This window comes from Ziziphus jujuba, chromosome 6, assembly GCF_031755915.1.
Source record: "Ziziphus jujuba cultivar Dongzao chromosome 6, ASM3175591v1".
NCBI lineage: Eukaryota > Viridiplantae > Streptophyta > Magnoliopsida > Rosales > Rhamnaceae > Ziziphus > Ziziphus jujuba.
In genome coordinates this window covers 12,075,450-12,088,794 of record NC_083384.1, presented here as the reverse complement: position 1 = coordinate 12,088,794, position 13,345 = coordinate 12,075,450, and the positions used below count along the sequence as shown (strand labels likewise).

General features: G+C 34.8%; 2 protein-coding genes across 2 annotated transcripts; one reads left to right on the top strand and one right to left on the bottom strand.

The window, feature by feature from the left end:
• Positions 1-3,489: 3,489 nt before the first annotated feature.
• LOC107430705 (protein OCTOPUS) lies at positions 3,490-6,045 on the top strand. Its single transcript, XM_025078779.3, has one exon. It carries the CDS (start codon positions 3,721-3,723, stop codon positions 5,827-5,829), a length of 2,109 nt encoding a protein of 702 aa, XP_024934547.3. The 5' UTR covers positions 3,490-3,720; the 3' UTR covers positions 5,830-6,045.
• Positions 6,046-9,794: 3,749 nt separating this feature from the next.
• LOC107430704 (uncharacterized) lies at positions 9,795-12,369 on the bottom strand (the record flags this gene model as incomplete). The annotated part of the gene is made up of 2 exons (XM_025078778.3): positions 9,795-11,384; positions 12,064-12,369. Coding segments are annotated over 2 exons (1,521 nt in total), but the record flags the coding sequence as incomplete, so codon positions are not given.
• Between the last annotated feature and the right edge of the window lie 976 nt (positions 12,370-13,345).

Genomic DNA, 13,345 nt, shown 5'->3' with positions numbered 1-13,345 from the left:
GTGTACAAAATACATTTTACATTGCATGTTCATAACGTAATCCGTACGTCCACACGTGCGCCATTCATTCCCTAATTATTATTTTTTTTTCTTAACCAAAATTCTAACACTCTTCTCTCCCACACCCTATAAATACTTTTTTTTTTTTTTTTCTAAATCAATAAACAAATAGTTGGGTGGTTATACATCTTTATATTATTTATTTATTTAATTTTTTTTTTTTTGGGTTACATAACTCTTTATTTTCCTTTCCATTGGATGCCAAATTTCCCAAAGGGCTTTGTTTAAAAGCTTGAGATATTTTTCTGATGAGCTATGCTGGCTTTTTCTTTTTGCTGTTTATATGTTTCTTTTTTTTTTTTTTAATTTTTAATACTATATTAATTAAGTTTTTTTTTTTCTACTAAATAGCTTCAGGTGATATGTATGATTTCTGCCTATTCAGAAATAAATGACTCGTGTGTAGTAGGATTAGAACCCAACGAAAACAAATAAAATAATAAACTATAATGTATTACTGTTACTAATACTATAATAGGTTTTACTACCAAATTTGGCAATGCTCCAAATATTAATGAAGGTAGCCCCAGACATATATAATTTGAGTATTTGTATTTTACTTTTTTTTTACTATTTTGTTGTACTGCTTGCTTATAAACTTTAATTTAAGTTCAATTATGTGCTTAAACATATAACTTGATGATATTATAAACATACACAACTCATATAATTTTGTATAAGAATTCTTTTATTATATTTTATTTTATTTTTGTACAATATGAACAATTAATTTTATCAAATTTATTAAAAAAAAAAAAGGTATATAATTGGACTAAATTGACAGAAATAGTTAGTGTGACAATGAAAGATTTTTGTAATTAAGAAAAGAAAATGTAAAAGGTAGTATAGTTGAAAAGTGTAAAGTGTAGGTATCTTTAACGAAAATAATGCTTTTATTAATTAAATTTTATTGAAAACGAAGAAAACATATAAATAAGACAAACTAACACCATATATATACAGATGATTATATGATAGTGTGTAACACATTTTCTTCTACTCCTGCTGGGCTCCAGCAAATGGTCCAAAATTACATCATTCAGAAGGCTTACATCATTTAACCAAAAAAAGAATAAATAAATAAATAAATAAAATTATAGAGTACTAAAACAAAGTAAACCCTTAGATGATATATAAAACAAAGAAGTTAACATAGTAGAAAACCATATTAGGAGATAATTGTTATATGCTTTGGTTGGTACACAATGAGGGTAAAAAAAATTAAAGTAAGCAACTGATTTGGAAACAGAAGGTTTCCCTTCTGAAGAAATGGATAGAGGAAGCTCTGGGGTTCCATTTCACCATGATTCCAAATTTGTGAATGTTGGCAAGTGAGTGTGTTTTTGAGTGTTGGGTTTTGCAGGCACACATCATAGAGTACCACACTTCTACTCTCCTTTTCCAAATACAAAAAGGCAGGCCAACTTAAAGCCAAGCCAAGCTCAAGTCCCATTTTTCCAACCAGAAGAGGAAATAAAGGAGCAAACAGCATTCTACTCAATGCTATTTTTATATTTTCTTTTGATATATATATATATATATATTGTTTATTAGTATTTGTATAAATACTATATATATTGTTTATTAATATTTGTATAAATACTCGATAAGTAAATATGATAGCTTATTTGGTAATTATCGAATTATAGCCATTTTAATTTTTTTTAAACTTTTAAAATTCCACAAGTTGCCCCTTGTAATTTTCAAATTTATTAATAAAGTTAGTTATTGGTTTTGAAAAAAAATTGCATTTCCATTGATAAAATTGACTATATCTATACAATCAATGTTTTATCACACATTGATATGATAATTTTTAAACTAACAACACATTATATCAACCTTTAAATTAATTTGCTTTTAAATAACAGAATCATATTAATTAAATAAATTCGTTGAACAAATAATATCTACATTTATAAAATTATAAATTATATAAAATAATTGTGAAGTCCGCACCGTATCAGTTTTGTGTATACATATATAATATTTTATGGTGTATAAATATATATATATGTATGCATGCATACAGGTGCAGTACTGTAAGGTGTGCAACCCAGCGGTGGAACATGAATACATGATTTGGTTTGATTGGTGGGCGCTTTACAAAATTATTTACAAAAATCCAGAGAAACAAGATGGAAGACGGTGGTGTTTGGTACTTGGGAGGGAGAGGAAAAGAAAGCCCAGAAACAAAAAGAAACACAAAAACAGGAAAAAGAAAAAGAGAGAAAAAAAATATATAAAAAAAAAGAAAGAAAGAAAAAAAGAAAGAAAGAAAGCGAAATGAGAGAAAAGGGGGAGAGAGAGAGAGAGAGAAAAACAGAGGCACCTCACCACCATATATCCCTCTCCTTCTTCCTCTTTCTCTCTCACTCAGTCACAGGCCACAACCCCCATTTGTGATGGCGTGGTTTGCTTTTGCTTTTCTCTCTCTCTCTCTCTCTCTCTCTCTCTCTTTCTCGACAGGAATCTTTGAAAATCCAAAGCACAAATCAGAACACCCAATTCTTTTTTTTTTTATTTAAAAAAAATTAACCATGAAATTAAAAAAAATTAAAAATTAAAAATGCCTCTAAATAAAGCAAAAAAGGCAACTCATTTGGGCACCTCATTGTCCCCACCTCTTTTTGCTATTCAAACTCCACTGCCCCACCTTTGCTATTTCTTTTGTGTCCTTGTTTTGCTGCAATCTATGTGTTTTCTTGTTCTTCAGCTTTTACCAAAACTTATAAAATTATTTTCAGACTCTCTTATTCTGAAAAATTATTAAATATTATCAGAACATTTTTGTAAATAAAAAACACAATACCTTGAATTTGTCGACAATTGTTACTGAAATTTTCTTTGCTTAGCATCTTTATTAGTCTTTTTTTTTTTTTTATCATTTTTGATGTCAAAAGAAATAAAGAATAAGGAAGCAAAACATATTTGTATTTAAAATTTGAAAAATTTTCATTAAAATTTTAAAAGTTTAAAAAATAAATAGCCATTACAAATTTAAATGCATATTATTATCTAAGTATTAAAAATCAATAATTTACCATTCCTAAATGTTGTCTTGGATAAAATCTCATTTAAACTTAAAAAAAAAAAAAAAAAAAAAAAACTGAGCGACAAAAGAGAAAAAAATGAAAACAAAAACTGACTTGCCAAACAGATCCTAAGAATTAACGATAGGATAGAGAAGTAGGGCTAAAATAGTAATCTCCAAGGCGAGTGCCCCTAGAGCTGAAAAGCGAGAGAGAGAGACAGTGTTGTGGGGTATACTAATTCTGTAGCCCCAAGAGAAACATTTTTCATTTTTTTTTTTATAAATTTTTTATAATTTTTGTTTTGGTTTTAATAATTTTTTATTTCACCATTTATTTTGCTCGTTCTTTTTCTTTTCATATCCTATTTCTCTTTCTTTCTCTTTCTCTTTCTCTCTCGCTTTCTCTTTCACTTTCTCAGCACTGTCCGTTGGAACCAAACAGTTCCCCACACACGCCCTCTCTTTCTCTCTCTTTTGTTTTTTTTTTTTTTGTCTTCTCTCTCATCCAATACACACACACACACACACACACACACACTCAGTGAAAGTCTCGAAAGCTTTTCTTCATTTTCATCTGCGCGTAACATGATCAGCAAGAGAGAGGGCATTTCACACCCCCTCCGGTGATGAATCCCACCATTGAAGCAGCAGCTCCTCCACCACCGCTTCCGCCTCTGCCTCAACCGCCTCAACCCCACCATCCCTCCACCTCCTGCCACCGACACCCAGAAGAGCATTTCACCGGTTTCTGCCCCTCATGCCTCTGCGAGCGCCTCGCCGTGCTCGATCACTCCTCGTCTACCTCTTCTTCTTCCTCTGCTCGAAAACCCCCCACCACCTCCACCGCCGCCGCTGCCCTTAAGGCCATCTTCAAGCCTCCCTCCTCTTCTTCCTCCACAGCCACCACTTCTGCCGTTGCTGGTGGTGGACCCACTTCCAAACCAAACCGACCCACTTCCTTCTTCCCGGAGCTCCGGCGTACTAAATCCTTCTCTGCTTCTAAGAACGAGGGGTTTTCTGGTGTTTTCGAGCCGCAGAGGAAATCCTGTGACGTTAGGGTTCGGAATACTCTCTGGTCGCTGTTCAATCAAGACGACGGTAAGAAAGAAGCGTCTCGGAGTGTTGCCGGTGGTGGTGGTAGTGGTGGTGGTGCCGTTGGTGGTGGAGAGATTGAGGTTGAGAGTAGGAACTTAGCTGGGTCTTCTTCGGGCGTTCAAGGTCCGGTTTTCGAGAGCAAGGAAGAAGAGGAAGAGAGTGAGGAAGAGGAAGAGGAGGAAGCAGAGGACGAGGACGGGATTAGGGTTTGTGAGGAACCGCCCATTGTAGCAAATGTGATTGAAGATAACAACAGAGTTCACGAAATTGTAGAGGAAGAAGAAGAGGAAGAAGAGGAGGAAGAGGAAGAAGAACAAATACTGGAGGAGGAGTTGAAGCCCATGAAGGACCACATAGATCTCGATTCCCAAACCAAAAAGAGAGATTTGAAAGAAATTGCGGGCAGTTTCTGGTCTGCCGCTTCGGTATTCAGCAAGAAATTGCAGAAATGGAGGCAGAAGCAGAAGCTGAAGAAGCGCAGGAACGGCGGTGGGTCGGCCACATTGCCAGTAGAGAAGCCAATCGGGAGGCAGTTCAGAGAAACCCAGTCGGAGATCGCCGACTACGGATACGGACGCCGCTCCTGCGATACGGATCCGAGGTTCTCGCTCGATGCGGCTCGGATGTCGTTCGACGACCCGAGATACTCTTTCGACGAGCCACGTGCTTCCTGGGACGGCCATTTGATTGGCCGCACTTTTCCCAGAATGCCCACCATGGTCTCGGTGGTTGAGGATGCTCCGGTGGTCCAAGTCATGAGGTCCGACACCCAAATCCCAGTCGAAGAGCCGGCCATGAATTCAATCAACGAGGACGAGACTGTTCCGGGCGGGTCGGCACAGACCCGAGATTACTATTCGGACTCATCGTCTCGCCGGCGGCGAAGCCTTGATAGGTCCAACTCGATAAGGAAGACCGCTGCGGCGGTGGTGGCAGAGATTGACGAAATGAAGTCGGTTTCGAATGCAAAGGTGTCTCCTGCAACTGCTGATTACTTCCCGGGGCCGAAACTGGTGGTTCCCGATAGAGATTTGAGAGATTCCAATTCGAATTCTTTGAGGGACGATTGCTCGGAGACTTTTGAAATGGGGTTCAGAGATTCGGCCTCGGTGGTGGGCAATGGGGAGAGGAAAGGATCATCAAAGAAGTCGCGGCGATGGAGCAAAGCATGGAGCATATGGGGATTGATACACAGGAGAGGTGGTAATAAAGATGAAGATGAAGATAGATTCAGTAGAGCAACGAATGGGGTTGTTGAGAGGTCTTTCTCTGAGTCTTGGCCTGAGCTGAGAGGGGAGAGAAATGGGGAAGGCAGAGGGGGTTTCAATCCGAAGGTGTTTCGGAGCAATAGCAGTGTGAGTTGGAGGAATTCCAATGGATTTGGTGGTGTTGGTGGTGGGTCTTTTGGCAGCATGAGGAAGAACAACAGTGTTGTGGAGACAAATGGACATGGAAGAAAGAAAAAAGATGATTTTGTTTTGGAAAGGAATAGGAGTGCAAGGTATTCTCCGAACAACATTGATAATGGACTCCTGAGGCTTTACTTGACTCCGTTGAGGAGTAGCCGGAGGAGTAGTGGTGGGAAAAGTAGGTACAATCAAGCACATTCCATTGCCAGAAGTGTACTGCGATTGTACTGAGAAAAGAATTTGAGAAAATTAAGGTCCAAATTTTAAGTGTTTCTTTTGGGTTAATGTCAGTTAATTTTGCTGCATTTGTTGTGTAAAACCACACATGCCTATGTATTCTTGATGGTTGGTTGGATTAAAAAAAAAAAAAAAAAAGCATCTTGAATTGTTTCTTTCCTGTGAGTAGCATCCTTCTTTTAATTATTAAATACCAAGAATTTCAGTGTTTCTTTTGTCTTTTAATCATATACTGTTGTTGTTTTTGTTAATGATTTGTCTCTTGTTAAGTTGTTCTTTCTGGCTATGTCTTTTGGTCTTTTTCCTGAAAAAAAATAATACTAGGGACAATTTGAATGTGTAAAATCTGAAATGTATTAGGACCCCATTTCCTTTCTTTTCAACTTTTTCTTTTTTTTTGAAATTTATTTTTTATCTTGCCAAAGAATTTGGCTTATTGGTGAGGTTGTTGGAATAACAACAGAGTATGTCTTCCTGCTTTGTTTGGCGCTTTGTATAAGAAAGTGGTGATGTGGGCTCATTCCACCTGTGTTTGCTATTTGTCCTGATTAATTGATGCAAGAGAGTGAAGTAAATACATGGTTGATTCCTCGTCGTTTGGTGGAATCAACTGATCAACTTTGTGGCATGTGATGCAGACAGGCCTTCATCCCTCTTCAACATTATTTACTGTTTGCAATATTGTCAAAACCAGTTGTTATCCGATGGAATGTGAAGAGCGACACTGCAAAAAGAGCTTCATCCATACCCCACTTAAAATCAGGTATGGCTTCATGGTGGGGCTATTGACCTCAGCATAGCTTGTTTGGTGGTCAAAGTGAGTTTTTTTGTTTTGTTTTGTTTGTTTTCATCTTCATTATTGGATTGATGAATGACACTTGAAATCCCATGTTCTCCATCATCGTCAAATCATGTTGGTCATGCTAAATTTTTGTGAATCTCCTATACATCTGTTGAACTTCTGTCGATGTCTATTTGAGCTTCTGTTAGTTATGATGCTTTATTTTCTACGTTTCTTTCTATACTGTTACTAGAGATTAGTTTTGCCTAACTTAATTTTATGATTTGTATAGTCCCAAAAGGAATATCGTATACATTTTTAGCAGCTCAGCATTTTGTTTAGAGGAATGAATTCAACTTCAATTCATTAGGGGCATCCGATAGTGGTGTCTGGTTTTCTCTTCATTATTATTTTCCTTACATGGTTTTTCATTCATTTGCTTCTACTTTCAACTAGCAGTTTGAATGGCATTTTTTTTCCACACATATATTCTATGCAATTTGATCTAATTTGCAAAGTCTAGTACAGTTCATTCCATTAGCCAGCTCAGTTAGAAGTTTGAGAAAGCAACCCGGAACATGAACAAATGAGAAATGATAGTCTCCTATTGTTTCTTCCTTAAAACACAAGTTTCCAAGGTGTGTACTTGGACGAAGAGAATGGGTGAGGCTGCTAAATGCAATAAACATATATCTCCACAGACTATGCTGCAACAACTGTGTCAAAAACTACAGATGCAAAACAGTTTAAGAACTCAGTTCCTTTTTTTTTAACCACATTTTATTCTAGTCTTTTGTAGTTTGGGTGTGTCTCTATGCATGTGGTGATTGATAACTGATTAAGAAAATTGATAAAAGCTATATTCTTCAAAGAACTTTGAGAAAGAAACAAGTTGACATTGGGTTAGTTTGTTCAGATTGTTCATTTTGTGCCAATTATGTTAATGAGTAAACAAAAAAAGGAAAGCAATATCAATGTAAGCTTGATTGATTTTTTTATTTTTGTTTTTATTTTATTTTTTTAACTGAAAACTTGATTGAAATTTGAAAGGCGGGTTCTCTCTCTGTCTCTGTCTCTGTCTCTCTCTCTTATTATTATTTTTTTTAATAAACAGTGTATATCATATGTAATGAAGAATATGAAAATGATAGGCGGTGACTGACTGTGTTTCCCTCTCAGATAGTGAATTTACCATGACATTCTATCTTTAGTAACAATAACACTCGACAAAAACCACAGGAATATTTCAGTGTGTTCAGTATATCACTGGCAATTGTTGTTTTTAATTTTTGTTTGTTTTCCTTCGCAGACTTATTACATGGTTGGATTCGTTTCTTCATGTATCAAAAAAAACAAAAAAAAGAAAAAAGAAAAGAAAAAAAAAGGAAGTGTTCTCGTGGGTTTGTCTGCCTATAATGCTTGGAGACTTTTATCTCTTTTCCCTTTTGGGTTTTTGGTTAGGATTCAACTTTGAAAGTCAAATTATTTAAAGGCATCTGATTTCTAGCTTTTTCCTGCCGCTTGGAATCCTTGATATTACTCACTTTGTAGTTGTTCAATTATATAACTTTTATCATGTGGATACAGCTCCCAACCACAATCTCTCAAGCTATACAGATCAAAATGCAATTGAAGGGGAAAAAAAAAAAAAAAAAAAAAGATTTCCTGAAATCAAGCAAAAGGATGTAAAAGAAAAGAAACACAATAAAAACGATTGTAAAAATTTACTGAGGTACTTGAACCCAGCAAAAAAGGAAATGAGATTGGATGAGAGAATTCAAAAGGAAGCTGTTTGAACAAAAAAACAGGCTCAAATCCCATCAGTAAAAACAGCAACCAAGTTGAGCAATGATTGTATCTCCCAAAATGAGATTCTTATTTCCCCACCATGATATTGAAAGAATCAAAACCAATCAAAATTTTCACATTCACTCTCTAAGTTTGAGATTATGCTTTTCTATTTTTTTTTTTTTTCTGCATATGCAAAAGCACCATGATCTACAAAATTTGCATCCGAAAGTCAAAAAAGTGAGGAAAACCATCCCCAACATGTTCCTTCATGGAGATAAAGAAAGAAAGAAGGAAAGAAAAAGAGAGCTTAGGGCTCATAATCCAATGCCATGTCCAAGTTACACATTAGCTTCAATGTGGAAGTGGGAGGATAGAATAATGATTTGTTTAAGGTACCAGAGAACTTATTTGTCAACGCTTGTAGGCTCATTGTCTATGCCTCTACATTGGGTATTGCTTTGTATATTTTAATATTACAAATTGTATATTAGCCAAACTCAAAACTCTTTGATTTTCTTCTTTAATCATTTTTTACTTCTCGTACACAGAATGTGATCACCATTAATGTGATAGAAATTTATAAAATTTTGTCCTTAGCATGTGACTTTAGGGTACTGACCATATTAAATGCAAATCTTAAGTCCAAATTTTTATTGGGTTCTCAAGGTGGTTTTTCTATTCTAATACTTTCAGATTTATCTAGGATTCTAGATCATGTATTGGATTTGGGCATGGATTCCAGCACTCCCTTTGAAATTCCTTTTTTCCTTTTTCTTTTAAATATTTTAATTCAATCACATCGTATCATATTCCAAACGAAACAGATAGCCTTTATAATAATAGCTGATATTTGGATCCCAAAATATGCACACTGTAGAAAAAGTTTTAGGAGATGCAAGATGGTCATTTCTCCTTGTACACTACTTTTGACTTGTGCTTATTATTGTTTTCTTTTGAAAAATTCTTTCTTTTTCCCCCTCTAGCTAAGATATGTTTCTGACGTAAGTGTCAAATTGGAAACGAGTATTTTAAGATAAGGCAGTCAGTAGAAGCAACAAGGAAACCAATATTGTCAATTTCACATTAAGATGTCTAAAGAGGGGAAAATGAATCAGGACCTTCACAAATGCAGGTGGAACAATAACGTGAACGAGTTTGATTCAAAAGTTTAAACCTTTTCTGTGGGACATACCTCTAACACTATTAGCAATGTGATATAGAAAACGACACTTCTTGGAAGCCAGAGCTTATTCCAGGTTCATTTGGGAATACTTTGGTGGCAAGTGATTCTTCAATAAATTTGGTCCCTTAAGATGCACCAAATAAGTGTTTGACTAAAGAAACACTCATTAACGAAAAGCACTTTAACATTTATAGCCAAACTCTGTAAAGAAAACTTTAATACTTTTATATCCCTTTCAATCATACTTGAAACATTTAAACAGGCTGTTCATGCTTTAAAGTGGAAATTACCAGAACTCTAAATGGTTTCTTGGAGTCCATTCACTCTAACACAGTAAACGTAACAAACATATGAAGAATCTCATATTGCATTTGGACATCATCATCAAAAATCGTTTGGTGCTGAAACAGCTTCTGTATGGGATATGTATAAGAATCTCAGCTATTTGATTGGACAAAATCAGTCTACAAAAAAATGGGGTTTGTACCCCAACTTAGTGGCACAAGTTGCGTGCTCATTGTCAATTTCAAGCTACCTGGGGGTATAAAGGCTAATGTAGTATTGTATCGGCAAGCCGAGTTAGTTAGCCTCATCGTCTACCTGGTCCTCATCACTGTCAATTTCCTCCCGGGAAGATCTGGTTTGGAGGCTCATGCGTCTAGGGATAAACACATTGTAGTAATAGCTCACAAGGCGCTTTTGGCACTTGGATGGAAAACGCTTCAAGGCAAGCTCCCAAAAACATGTTCCATTTGATAGCGGATTCATTTTCACAAGAGATTTAAAGGCTTGTTGTTCTTTCACCTTCCAAGACTTGGAAACAGATTCTCCCATTTCATCAAACTTCCAACTCAGAAAGGCAGGACCAATTTCAGACTGCAAACAGATACTAGCTTCACGAATATGGCGTTTGACACAATCAGCAGATCTTGGTGAAATACAAGAGCAAGAGTCAGGTCTCCCTTTTCCAACTTCTTTCACAACATTTCCTTTACCCTTGCCTTTAATAGGCCAAATTTGGGTGCCCAACCACCTTAAGTCGTCATTTCCCCTATTGGTTGAGCCTGTCCATTCTGGAATTTCAGCCTGAAAGCCTGACCCAGTGGGAATAACAGGTTTTGGAAGACACCTACCATTGGAAAGCCATAACTTCAATGCTTTTCTAAGTTTCAAATCTTCATCCTCTCCACTAATCAACTCTGATTTGTATGTTGAACCATTGATGTCTTCCATTGAAACGGATTTTAAAGGATTATCACCCTTAGAAATCCAAAGCTTCAATGCTTTTAGAAGTAATGAATCATTTTCATCTGTACTTGAAAACTCTGGACCGTGGACAGAATCATCAAAATTTGCCATGGTTGGTTCATTCAAGATTTCAGGACTCAATTGGTTTAAACCAGTAACTGATTCATCTGTCTCAATTAAGCGAGAACCATCTGTGCTGTATAGATCAGATTGTTTTGCACCATCCACAAAAGTGACATCGGTATCTACTGGTTTCTCATGATATCTATATTGTTTTGCACCATCCACAATAGTGACATTGGTATCTACTGGTTTCTCATGATATCTATACTCCAATGTCAATGAACTACCTGTGCTCTGCAACTTACAGACAAGATGATAACTGTTGTCATCAGCGCTATCACCAGAATTCACTGAAGAAGAAGCAGAAGAGGTTTTCTCTTCACAAATCTTCTTGAAATTTGGAGTGTCAGATTCATTCTCAGCAGATACATAAGCCACTGCAGAACCAGTATCTTCTTGTAACTGTTCCAGTTTTCGCTTCATCTACATCAAAGGAGCAAAATTTCCTCAGAAACTAAATTGGTTTTAGGGATCAAGGCAATAATGCAGTCAACCACGAAATGAAATGAAATTAGTGTTGAAACATGCAGTCAATCTACGAATTATGATTGAATACAGCCTTGACAATTTTAACAAAGAAATAATTGAAAAAAAATAAAAATTATTTGAATTAAAATTTTTATTAACAATAGTATCAACTTACAGTGGTGGTCTTAGACCATTCACAGATTCGTTAAGTGGGCTTAAGATGCCAACCATTACTAATCAAATTTTACAACATCTTTCATGCTCTAATTTCATTAGGAGCCCAATAGAACTGAATTTGTTAAATTCCTTTCTTACAGGGTTAAGTTCATTTTGGAGCCATCTAGTTTGGAATTGATAATTTTTATTTTTTTATTTTTTTATTTTTATCGTAATAGATTTTAATAAAACTCTTCAAATTGGATTAAATTAACGAGATACTATAACATGACTTTATCTCTTATCATTCCTTTTTATCCCCAGTTGATTGTCCTTGAGTATAGAGGGCTAAAAGCAAAACAAGCTTAAACTAAAGTGTACCAACCAAAATCAATTCAGGCTAATAGCTTTATATAATAGTTTACTGTAATAAAGAGCAACACACTAATCAAAACAGCATTTTTAGTTTGCAGCATACCTGAGTACTCCCAACAGATTCCGCAAACAAAATTTTCCTGACTTTAAGACACTGATTCCGTAACTTTTGCACTTGATGCGGCGCTTTCAAATTGAAAGGGTTCAAGGCAAGTCCCTTTAACCACATCAACATGTCTGAATGACCAGATGATTCAAAAACCAGGTTTCTTGCTCGAACCTGGTCTTTATCAAGTAGAGAAGCGTTTTCATCAGTCCCCTGTTTGCGAGGGTCACGACAGCTTGATGCAGAAGAGGTAGAGAAGAAAGGAAAACAGAAATAAAATGGGGCTCTTAGTATTACACTATTTTAGGGATTATTTCTAAAATTATTAAGCATCATTTTCGGTTTTGGTTTCCATTGTATAAATTTAGAATATGTTTGTAAAGTGTTAAAGTTGAGAGATAAAATAATTTTTGGAATTTAATTTTTTGGGATTCTATTTTCTGAGAATTAATTTTTTTTTTTTGGTTTGTTTGGTAAATAATAGTAAAGTTGGAATTTACAAGTAATTAAATTTAAGATTATATAATAAATTAAAGATAAATATATATTTTTAAAAAAAATTTAAAATTAATTTTTTTGGGATTCTAAAAATGACACATATATATATATATATATGGAAATTCTATGGTAAGTACAGTCCGTATGAGAACCGTAGTATTAGTGATGATTTTTCATAATATTAACGACGGTTTTTTAGAAAATCGTTATCAATACTATGAAAAACTGTCACCAATACTGTAGTCCGACCGTCCGCATCATAGATAGACTGTATATATATATATATATATGTAAACAACTTTCCCACATATTTTACTACATTGGTGGAAATCTAATTCTCTGGATCCATACTTTTCCACCTTACAATAAACATCCAAACAAAAGAAAATTATCATTTTTTTAAGGAAATTATATTTTCACTATCTTTACCTCTATCCAAACATGCCGTTAGATAAAATAATCTTAAAAAATATATTTGCATTATTAATTAACTATTTAAAAAGGTTATAAAAGTTATTATTTATAATATAACCCTTAAGAATATAAAAAAAAAAAACTAAAACATCAAAAAACCTACTTAAATAAATAAACTAAATAATAAAAGTTTATAAAAATATAAAAAAAAATAAAATAATAAAATATCTCTAATTAACTTAGAAAATTAAATTAAACTAAAGCTATTTAGATCTTTGAAAGATACCAAATAAGCCCATTTACATTTTAGATCATTCCAAATCAAAATTTGGGCTTTAAAATCTGGTTTTGCTTTCCTTGACAAATT

Excerpts from the sequence above, each read along its gene's own strand:
- LOC107430705 (XM_025078779.3), top strand. The coding sequence starts at position 3,721 with ATGAATCCCACCATTGAAGCAGCAGCTCCTCCACCACCGCTTCCGCCT.